Here is a 12,072-nt window from a genome sequence, read left to right as displayed (position 1 = left end):
TAATTAAATGTAAGATTTTAAATAAATGAGAATTCAAACATTAATAAGTAATAGATGTAGATTTCCTTTAACAGTGATTTATTTTCTGCAGTAGCTTTGGCTACCTTTTCAAGATTAATACATGTACTTATTCAAGGTGGAAGAGTTATTTAAATACCTGCTGCCCCTTTGCTATACACCACTTACCATACCTTTTTGTAAAGGTCAGAGTAGTGATCCACATCCTCTACGTGAGGAGACTGAGTGCAAATTGAGTTTCCTTTCTAGCTAAGCAACTGACTGACTTAATTTTATTTTATGGGTTTTTTGAAGAGCCATATCTATATATGTATTTAATTTTGAAGAACTAGAACATAAATAAACCTAATCAAGAAAAGTTACAAATGTTTGTTTACATAAGACCCATTAAATATTTCTCTATGCTTTAATCTGGTTTAATTGATAAATTAATGGGTAACACTCAAAAATGTATTCTCAGTGTCAATGTGAAGATTACATCATGCCAAGAGCAGAACAATTTGTCCTGTTTTGTAGTATATAATTTAAATGTATTTTGGCTGCAGACAATACTTTTAAGCATTCAGTTATGTTACAGGCATGGAAGAGTAGATTTTTAAATTGACAATCATCTGTAATGTTTGCCAAATGTAACTAACACATTAATCATGTCCCAGTTGCAGACAAATTGCTGAGAAATATTTAAACATATATTACATGACAGCAATAGTGGAATTTGGAGTTATATTTTAAAATTAAATGCAATCATTAAACTATGCACGATAGTGTATGTATTTATTTAGTCAAACTTAAGTACTGTTTTCCTAGATTAAAGACACATGGCACCAAATTTATAGAAGATATTTCCTGAAGACTGCTTTGAACCACTGCAATCTGTGTCGAAGAGGCTTCTATTATTATCAGAGGCATTTTGTGGACTCAGAGGTAAATTGAAGAACAGATATATACTGGTGTTTTCCCTTAATGTTTCCGTCTCAGTTGACAAAAAAAATTCTACAAATACTTCAAACTAGCCTAACCTTTCTTCTATATCCTTTACCTTGAGATAGCCGGTGATCTTGGATATGTTTTACAGGAGGCTTGTAATTGATAAAATTCCATCCTGCTGGTAATTATAAAAAATGACCACTAGGTATCAGCCATGACCTAAACATCTGTTACTTACCAATGTGTATTGAAAATACACTGATAAAAGCAGTATTGTACAGCTATTGATATCTTGTTGCTATCCATTTCTCCCACTTTCCCATTGATATTTATTTACCTCACTGATATGAAAAATTCAGAAAACGTATTAAGTAAGGGATTTTTATGGGATAAGTATGATAAATAAGTGTTTCGAGTTAGTACTTGGAACCACGTGTGATCAACAGAAAAAAAAAAAACCAACCCACAACCAGCTATGGAGCTTACAAACAGACCATTTAAATGACTTTCCAGTTTTGTAAACCCAACCTTGTGCAATAAATGACAGTATGCTCAAAGTCACAGGAAGAAAAGAATACACAGTTTTCTTACTATTATATTTTAAATCAAAAAGAAATTACTGGAGAGGTAGAGCTCCTCACTTTCTGTGGAGTTTTCTTTTTCTTTTTAATGAGAAACAATGATCCCCATGGAGCCAGAAATCTTTGCTAATGCAGAAGTACCTTTGCCTGTGAGAGACAAGAGAATGAGGTCATAGAGTGGAGAGCTGCCTCTCTGTGACGCTTAACCTCCTATTCCTGTTACTGTCTTTTTAAGGCATCCTAATGTGAAGTTAGTGCTCCCTCCTGCCATCCTTGCAGGTGTAGAAACTGTTCTGTTGTTAACAAATATAGACCTTCACCCAACACTGTCATCAGAAGCATTTATCAGAGAGGGAGTCACAATGTGGAGTTCAGCTGTTGTCTTTGAATGTGTTTGCTATGAACAAGTGTGGTGTTTCAGTGAGCATTAGGTTATACTCACCAGTCTGCATATAGTGTGTGCAAATTGTTTTTCCGCGATACCGCTTGATACGGCCCTTTCTGTTGAAAACAGTAGGTGTAAAACGGATGCAGTGTATTAAATAGGGCTGACACGGTTCTTGAAGTATTTCTGGTGTGTTTCCTTGTTACTTACAGGAGTTATTCTGAGGGATTTTTGTGCAAGATCAGGATATATATACATGAGTTTACAGTTGCCGCTAAAAGTGTCAAGAGATTCTTGTAAGTGTAGGATGTTCACTGGACATCAGAGGTCTGACACTACAACTTCCCTCATTTCAGCTTGAATGTAATGATATTGTCCTCTTCTGGCGAATACAGCGAATGCTGGCAATTACAGCAAATACACTGAGGCAGCAGCTTACTAACACTGAAGGTAAGGCTCATAGTGAGTTGAGGTGTTTGAAACAAAAAATTGTTTAGAAATCTTCAAGTGTTCCTCTAGCTATGTGTTCCTTTCATGCTTAGCATGGCTGGCTGATTTTTGTATCCTGATTAGGTAATTAAAAGTTGTAGAGTAAATAGAATTTGACATTCTATTTACATTAAATGATTTAGTGTAAATAGAGTGTCAAATAATTAAGAAACTCTCCTGTTTAAAATATTTTCAGCTTACGTTATGCCAATTGTCAATATCTCTTTCCAAGCAGAATTTCAATAAATAGTGACTATATTATTTTTTTCTCAGGTCAATCCGGCTGTAGATTTTAATTTAAAAATGTTGATATAAAAAACCCAATTCTAATAGATTTTTTTAAGCCATGCAAAATATGCCATGTAGTATCTAGACAAGCTTATACAACAGCAGCTTCTGTATAAAGCATCATTTATGTAGCAATCTGGTGGTGCCTTGGTACAACTACTACTAATGATCTTTGGTCTGTAAAATAGTTTTCAACCTGCTTCTTGAAGAAGGTGCAAGTAAAACGTTTGAACCTTGTCATGTGATGCAAGTTACCCTCCATGGAGAAGAAATTGCCCCTAAATGTAGAAAGCTAGGTCCTGTCTTTTCAAACTGCCTACCTCATTGACAACTGCTGGGCTGAAAATTAGGAAGTTTCATTAGCAGGTATTCCCTCTATATATGAAAGACAAGGATATGAGTGTTAAGATGGACATAATACTGCTTTAAAGAGCTTTTGATTCCTCTTAGCCTTGTATATACAGCAACACCCCTCTGTGTGTCATTAGTCCTTCAATACCACACTCTGCTGTCATCGTTAACTTATTTTTCCATCTTTCACTTTTAATTGACTTGGTCTTGATTATCTGATAGGGTTCTGTTGAGAGCGAAAGTGTAACTGTTAAGAAGGAGGCAGCAAGGATGCTTACAATAAAAGATTTGTTGGACCCTCAGTCTCGAAGAAGAAACTGCTGAATTTAATAGACAGCAAAGCAGTCTACAAATATTTTTATCTCCTAAAAAAGTCATCCAATAATAATTTAATTCAGGAGAAAATATCCTTTGAAATTGAAACATCTTTCTCAAAGAATTTCCTGTCTTAATGGCCCAAATAAGGGGCTTATGTGTTCAGAAGGTTTGCCTTTTCTCCAACCAGATTAGTTAGTCTGATAACATGTACTATGTCTCCCACAGAACTTCCCAAAATTTTGTCCTTAGGTCATTACAGGTGCAAAAGTGTTACCACTCACTTTTTGTTGTTGGTTTGTTGTTTTGGTTTATTACAGTAAGACGCTTGGAAAAGAATGTAAAGGAAGTGCTTGAAGATTTTGCTGAGGACAATGAAAAAAAGGTGAAGCTCTTAACTGGCAAAAGGGTCCAGCTCGCAGAGGATCTCAGTAAGTACCTACTCTATAGTGTTTTGGAACTAGCTTGAAATGAAGCAAATTCTGACCACTGACCTTGAGAACACTTAATGCAAAATGGGTTGTTCCTATGCTGGCATTTAATTAATATCACAAATGGAATTTTTCTTAAATACGGTCAGATCTTACTGATTCAAAGGTGGACATGGGTAGTATAGCGTGATAAAACACAACATCATTTACACTAGATGTAAATTCACTGATACAAGTATATTGCATCAGTACATTGAAAAATGTACGTAAAACAGAGTAATATTGTAAAGGGAAGTTCTTGTTTTTCTAGTACAACGTGGTTAATCCATACCTCACAGACCTGCCTCTGGGTGATTCAGTCTGCACTGTGTAAGGAGGTTTTCATCCCATCTTTTTTTAATTATTGGGTGAAGTACACAGGCTTCCCACAGATAATACTGACTTTTAATACGGATTAGCTGGAAATGCTGATGACTTACGGCCAGCTTGCTTTAGGCCATGTACACAGAAACAAAACCTGTCAGACATGAAGATCTGATATGTTGTACTTATTAAGCTGAGATGACCATTATATTAAGAGATTTGACAAGGAAGAAAATCTAGCAGATTTAACCTTCCAGAAGGATTACAGTAGTTTAATGCTTTGAGTCACTCAGAACATGTTAAGGGGTTATATGGTTAATATAGTAAGATTTTAAACAGTGAAAGTTTTTAAGGGGACAATCCAGGCTGAGGTGATACTCCTGTTGTCTATCTGCACATCCAATAAGGTTTAGAGTGACTTTTAGCTGATGGGGCTTGCTCTTGCCCATATATTGTTGGGGTTTTGGCTCATTCTTCTGTTATTCTGTGAGACTTCCACTTAAACCCCAGCTGTACACCTGGACTGGTAGGGGGAAAAAACAATGCTGTGCAAAAGGCAAAAGACAAAAAGCTTGTGATAAATAAAGTTCATGTAGATATATAAATATTTGCATCTTGAGATCACAGGTGACCTTTCTTCTTATACCTTTATTTTATGTTTGATGTAGCAACTAATTTTCTCTTAAAATATGACTGTGGATATTTAATTCAGAATAAATGAATGCTGTGGTCAGTGCTTCTTCTTTTATTTAGCAATATTCTGATAATCCAGGGTTCAGTGGGACAGAGAAGCCTTCAATTGCTGTTAGGTTCCTAAGTATGAATTGTGTCTTCCATTTTTGTACATCCAAAACTTCATATAAAACAAATGTTTTGTTTACAATGAAATCAAAATCTCAGGATTTCTTTTTGATAATGATGGTTTGGTTACATTGGAAGTTTTATCTTATTATTGGAAGTACTGTTATTAAAATCCCAGTCAGTTGCTATAATAAGTGTTGCTATATATAAGTGTTGCTATAATATTTTGGAATTGTGAGTGGGAGTTTCAGTGAATCTAGGGTAAATTGTCTGGGTTTTTTGACTGGTCTCTGAAACAGCTGGTGTGACTATACAATTTTAATTATAGGTTTATAATTCTCTCCAAACATCCTGTGTTTTTGAAACCCTGTATTAACCTTAACGTAGCCATTCTTTTAGAGTAGGTGGAATGTGTTTTACAAAATAAGGCTTTTTCCTCTCTCCATATATATATGTTGAGGTAAAACTAATGGTAACCTGCATAGTGGGACACAGATATTTAATGAGGAAGTTACCTCCTTTTATTAGCGAGCAGTGCTGCTTGCTTTCTTGCTTTGACGCTGGATGTTAATTTTCTTCCTGAGCAAATACTGGCATAAAGTGACACTTGGTGATTTTGATTTATCCTTAACTATTCCGTGTTTCAAAACAAAGTAAAGGAGCACTAGAAAATACACCATGTTTAAGTTAATCCATCTTTCTTTTGCACCAAAATCGACTTGGTATTTTTGCATTGTCAATTTTGATTCTCACCAGCATCTGGAATAACCTCCCATTTCAAAGCAGGAACAGCTGGGGTCGTTATTTTGTAAACTCAGACTAGACCTGTAAGAGCAGCCTGCCTGCATGTTTATAATCCTAGGTATCTGTGTATTAGTATATATGCTTCAAGTTTTTACTATGCATTTCATAAATTACTGTGTAGCTAAAACACCGTCACTGCACTGTATTTCTTTAGATTCAGGAGGTCACAGATCCCACACACATTTTTCTAAGGAAATAAGCATTATTCAGTACAAAACGATGTATGATGACATGTTCTGTTTTATTGTACCTATGGGAAGATTTTAAAACCACCACTGCTCAGCTCTGTAGTCAAATCGGCAGTGTTCTCTCTACTTTCTGCATGCTTTTATTGCAAAGTGGTTATAATTTTTATGGGGAAATGACAGGAAAAAGGGATTTCTTTGCCTTTCCCTTAGTGAACAGAGTGCTTTTCTGTGGTGCAGGGGTTTTTTGGTTGGGTTTGTTTTTTGGGTTTTTTTTAATACTCCTGAGACAGACTTTGATAGCATAGAGCATTGAACTCAGGTGGCTATACAAGTAATTTCCTTCTTACAGCATTTAGTAATAATCAGGACTCCACTTAAGGAAAGAAAATCCTGACTCCCACAACACACATTCATAAAGTATTTGTATTTTAATTAGGAATGGAATGGAAAGGATCTCCTGAATCACGAAGTCCAGTCTCCCTCTGTTCAAGGCAGCTGTGTTTATATAACTCAGCTCATTCACATATCTTGAGCTCCATCTTTAAATCAGTTAACTTGTTCGGGCTCACTATTCATACTGGAAACATGTTCCAGGATGTCATTCCTCTGATGGTTACAAACGGTCTTTTAATTTCCAGTCTAAATTTGTAAATATGAGGCTGGGATTTGCTTCCTGATTGGAAACGGTACTTGCAAATCTAAATTACTTATATACCTGAGGTTGGGACGCTTCCTCTTGATGCTGATGATATGGCAACACTGTCTCACTTCTGTTACATTAAAAGATACTTCTGTCTTTTAATGCTGAAGCACTGGAAGTGTTTTATTGTTTGTTCAGGATACTGGTTAATGTCAAACTGTTTCTCACATGGGTGACCCAGTCTTGTAATGAAAGCTCATATAAGACTCAAAACTTATTTGAGCAGGTTTTGTTGTCTGTGTTCTACACCGTTGAATGGTATTTTAAGCCTATATATGAATGTTCCTTGATGACCTTTAGGCCCTGAGTCTTGATGCTTCTCAATGTTTACTTCTCAGGTTTTATTCTAGGTATTTTAGAGTGTAAACAGATCTTTCGAACGGTTTCTAATAAATTATGTATTTTATAATGTACTGAAGGTTACTTTTTCTTCAAAACCAGGCTTTAAATGTAACATAAATGTACTCCTTATCATAAGTATCATCATGATACTTGTACCAGTGAACAATTACTAAGTTTACAGAAATAAAGAAACCCTAGGACTAGAGACCATCTGGAAGAAAGAATCGTAAGATACGAAAAGGGGCAGAGCAGGTGATGAATAGCTGCATTGGAAAAAGTGACTTTAAAAATGTCCTAAAATGCAATCAACTCATAAGAATACCTGTACTGAAAGAGGCCCATGGTCGGTGTATCCCAGTGTCCTGTCCCTGGGAACGAGCAGGTGTGGGTACTTAGGGAACAGCATAAGAACAAATTAAGCATACAGTAGTACTTGCCTGGTATGCTCTCTCAGCATCTAACAATCTGTGCTTCCAAGATTCCCTAATCCTGAGGTAATATCTTTGTGATTAATAGCCACACCATTAATATTTTTTTTTTCCTTCTGTGAATTTCTGTAATTGCTTTTTGAACTCATGTAAACTTTGGCATCTGCAACATCCTGTGGCAATTAGTTCCAGAGTTTAACTACACATTGTGTGAAAAAGGACTTCCTTTTGTTTGTTTTTGAGCCTCCTGCCAGTTTCATTTGGTTCTTCTTAATTCTTGCACTGTGAAAAGCATTCAGTAATCTTTCTCTATTCATTTTTTTTGCCACTCATGACTTCATAGATGTTTACGCTACCCGCACTTGCTCTTCTTTTTCCTGGCTTGAAAAGTTCTCGTCTGTGTAGTTGCTCCTTGCGTGGACATTGTTTCATAGCTTCAATCAGCCTTGCCACTCTTTTCTCCTTTTTTAGTTCTACTAAACCCTTTTTGAGATGAAAGAGTAGAACTGCACAGAATATTGGAAATGTATCTGCATTATAGATTTATACAGTTGCATTATGATACATTCTGGTTTTTCATCTGGTCTTTTTACAGTAATTCCTTGTAGTCCATTTCCTTTTTTGCCTGCTGCTGAGCAATGAGCTGATGGCTGCACTGGACTATCTGCTACAACTCCAAGTTCTTTTGTGAGAAGTAACAGCCAGTCCAGAGCCCGTCGGCCTAGTCATTTTCCAGGCCATGTTTTTTAAACTGTAGGGACAGTTGAGATATGTTGATTGTTTTGCTGAGGACACAGAAACAAGAGGAAGTTGCTGTCTGTCTCTTGCATGTCTATCTGGGTACTTAAGGCATATTCAGCAATAGCTAGGAACCTATTTTAATGCAGTTGTGTACAACCTCCCTCACAACTCTGGTGGATTATTTATATCGAGAAGTTCTTCACCAAAGTTGTCTGTCAGTTGAAGAATGTACTCAGATCTTTCACCCTATCTTGGATAGCCTCATCAGCAACAGGAAGAATTACATTTACTTTCCATTTGGCACGTGCATCTTGATTGTGCTCATTGCTGAAGGACAAAATATTTTGATTTGAAACTTATATTCCACACAACTTAGTTTTTTTACTATATGCTTAGTTAAATCAGTATCTTAAATGTACCATGTGCTAGGTCCTGTAAGAAGTAAAATGGGGTAGAGGGAGCTAAAAGTATAATGGTAAACATTAATCTTTTAAAAGGAGAATTTCCACTCATAAAAATGCCTCGTCAGGACTGCCCTGTTTTTATTGCAGGTTTTAAGGCACTGCTTGTGGCCGGAGGAAAAATCTAGTATCTAATGGTGGCAAGTCAGTCCCTTCAAATGCCTATGACTGTGTTACGCACAAGTGTGTGTACTTGTACACAAAGCTTTTTCCATTTTCTCCTTTTTTTAAATATTGATTACTCTTTGTTTCTACAATACCTTAGAAGATGGATCAGTCAGTATATATATCTTTTGATTCTATCAATAATCTTTTCTAGTATGTACTAGTTCATACTGTTTTCTCCTGTATTCTTGTTTAACTTTTCCAAAGTGACTGACATTGAACATTCATGCAGGCTGCCTCTGAACTTACTGCAAGTCTTTTAATTTTATATGTATTTTAATCTTTTTCTGCAAAAATTGTTAAAACAGTAAAACTGCTGGCATTTGCTGAGTTTCAGGATCTTTTTGATGGCAATGCTAAAGTGGGTTGGTTATTTATAAAAGACAATTCTTTGAAGTCACACCTTCCCTAGAACTATATCTTTTTAATTATGTTTTTCAGTATTGGGTAATACTTTTTTTTTTCCCCTGGAAAAGAAATGAATACATAGGTGAAATAATTGGATTTCCAGGTAAATATCTTTTCTGCTGTCTTATTTTTAACACAAATGATAGAGTAATAATTTCAGCAGAAATACTTTTTAGTTCTATGCAAAATTGATAGCATGTGGATAAACCTTAACTTTCTGTAGACTACTTTTTAACATGGCAGGGTTTTTTTAATGTTGAGCTCCCAGTGAAAGGCTTCCCAGAACTACCTAATTGTTTCCAGAACTCCACTCTGCTGGACTTGCTCTTTTTGTATAAAGGGCCAAAGCAAACTTCCTCAATAGTGTGAACTTTGTACAGTAATTAAGTTGCCATACAACTTCCCAACATAAGATGGCAATGACTGGCCTTTATAGGAGGAGTGAGGAGGATGAGCGTGCAGCAGAGCTGGTGCCAAGTGTCCCGTCTCTAGTTACTTTTTCTTGCTTTTTGATGCATGAGCATGGCTTAGGCAGTGGGCACTGGTTTCTTGGATGTTAGCTTTTTTCCTCTGGGAGGAAGATGCGCCTGCCTAGGCTTGCCCTCTTGTTTTCCACTCTCTGGCTTTTTGTTTGTTTGTATGACATATAATTTATGAAGATTGTAAGGAATGGTCATTTTTTCTCGGTTATGCATTTCTTATTAGCAACTGCATGGAAAGTATTGTTTATTAAGTTTTGTTACTAAAAAACTGTTATGAACTGAATGCTTTCATCATTTCAGAAAGGAAATGGGATCTTCTAGTGTCTTATCCTAAACCTAAGCTACATATATTCACATTGCAGTGGCATTTAAAACATGCTAGGTGGTGCACATGTACATTGAATACTTAAGGTGAATCCTAGCTTCAGGCAGTCAGCAGGAGCTTTGCCTTTGACTTCACTAGAGATGAAATTTCGCAGACCCCAAAGAAATACACATGCTCTATCTTCACTTATTTCTTCTGCTTTATTCCTTTTAAACAGCTAAACTATGAATGTTGAAAAGGCATCTTTTATGTGCACAGGATAAGGATAGTACACGCAAAGCATCTTTCCTAGGTCAGCATACTATTCATCCAATATCCCGTTTCCTCACAAGTTAAAAAAGGAAAAGAAAACCCAGAACTCCACCAAATTATAAGTAAAACCATGTGCATTTACACAGGGAGAGTCATTGGTAGGAGGTGGGAAGGGACTTGCGGTATGCCTGTGGAAACTTGATCCTGAAATTACTAGGTATGAATGTGAAGGGGTCAGCCTCTAAGTTCATTTGTCAGTAATACTGACACCTGTACAGGTGTCACGGGCTAGCTGAGACTTCATTCTGCACAAAAGCTTTTTGAAACTTTTGAGGAGTGAGCCCTCACATGAAGAAAAGATAGCTTAGGGCCATTTGTTTAAATTGTCATACATTTGTAAGCTATGAAATATAACAGTTTGCAGAACTTAATTATTTTCTTGTAAAGACTAAAACTTATAAAAATTAAATAAACCAGTGTTACAGTAAAATACTTTCAAGTTTTATATTTAAAGTCATTGCTTTAAAGTCAGTGCATTAAATTCTTAACTTACTTTCACTCTTGTGTTGAATCCATTAGTGTTGAATGTAAACCTTTTGCAAACTTTGAGCATGAATGATTTAATACCATATATGAATATAACAAACTTGCTGTTTTAATGGAGTTAGAAAGCTAATGTTAGCTAAGGTTGGTACTTCCATATGCAAGTTGCTGACTCAGGATCTGGAATTCCTGTGATGTATTTGGCTAAGCTGAGTGGGCTCTGTGGTGTCTGTTGTAACAAACTGACTTAAATCCAAGCAAGTCTCCTTTTCTGTTATGCATTTATGCAAAGCTGGGGATAAAGTCTGTGAGCAGTATTTTGCAGATAATTACTTGCTCTGTGATTACATTTTTTTTCTTTTATTTGTTAGCTGCAGAATAAAAATGTTGTGTGAAACTAATCCTATATGTGGTCATTACTATAGCCTAATTAAATTTCAGTCCATTGAGATGACTGTCAACACTATTTTGATTTGACTTCTGTCCTACATGACATTGTTGATTACATTTGCTCCTTAAAATCATTCTTTGACTTGGCTTTCTAAAGCCTTTGCTTCCATTTTCTCTTCTATTATGAGCTTCAACTTTTTTAAAAGGTCACAGCATTTCGTAGGGGGCAAAGCTCAGCAGTAGCGGAAAAGATCTTCTCTCAAATAAACAGATCTTATGTAATTTTCCCCCAGAAACCAGAGGCAGACAAAACAGCTCAAAAGACATTGGTTAGTAGTCCTTAAATCAATGCTTAATGTGCTTGTTCAGAACCAACGTGGGTTTTGGTGTTTACAAGATACAGGAAAAAAAAAGGTATAATTTTGAAGATATTTAAATGTAGAGCCCAGATGTCGCCCCTGCTGCTCAAAGACAGACATGAGAAAGAGGAAAGCATCCTAGGAAATCCAAATGGAGGAGTAATTTTTTTAGAATATGCAGAATTATGGTTATTTTGTGCTCTCATTTCTTCCACAAGGCCTAAATATTGGTGTTTTAGAAGCTACGTAAGTCGAAACATGGTCACTTCATAGCTGTAAGACAATTCACGGAAGTGGCAGCAGTCTTGCTTTGCTCCTTTCAGCTGGTCATAGCAGTGAGGAGCACTCAGTTATAGTCTGATCCTGGGTTGGCAGAAAGTTACACAAGGAGATGTTGTGGCCTTCTAACCAGACAAAAGCAGGGTTGTCATTTCCCTCTGGGAATCACCAAACAGATCTCCAACTTCTGATAAGCATGTGCAGGGTCGCTGCTATCTTCACAGTCCCCTGCCAGCAGCTTCCCCCAGGACATTAA

General features: G+C 36.3%; 1 protein-coding gene across 5 annotated transcripts in view; it reads left to right on the top strand.

Annotated features, from left to right (window-relative positions):
- The window catches only part of OPA1 (OPA1 mitochondrial dynamin like GTPase), a 61,266-nt gene that overhangs the window by 34,773 nt on the left and 14,421 nt on the right, over positions 1-12,072 (top strand). For all 5 annotated transcript variants that reach the window (XR_012043269.1, XR_012043267.1, XR_012043268.1 and 2 more), the window contains 3 exons: positions 826-942; positions 2,268-2,361; positions 3,675-3,785. Coding sequence is in view for 1 of the 5 variants with exons in the window: in XM_072866611.1 (XP_072722712.1) it covers positions 826-942; positions 2,268-2,361; positions 3,675-3,785 (322 nt within the window). In the remaining 4 variants the exon portion in view is untranslated. The remainder of the gene's footprint in view (positions 1-825; positions 943-2,267; positions 2,362-3,674; positions 3,786-12,072) is intronic.

The sequence above is a fragment of the Ciconia boyciana genome, chromosome 7 (genome assembly GCF_034638445.1).
Source record: "Ciconia boyciana chromosome 7, ASM3463844v1, whole genome shotgun sequence".
Lineage (NCBI taxonomy): Eukaryota > Metazoa > Chordata > Aves > Ciconiiformes > Ciconiidae > Ciconia > Ciconia boyciana.
The sequence above is the reverse complement of the archived record's forward strand: the minus strand, read 5'-3'. Positions and strand labels throughout refer to the sequence as shown.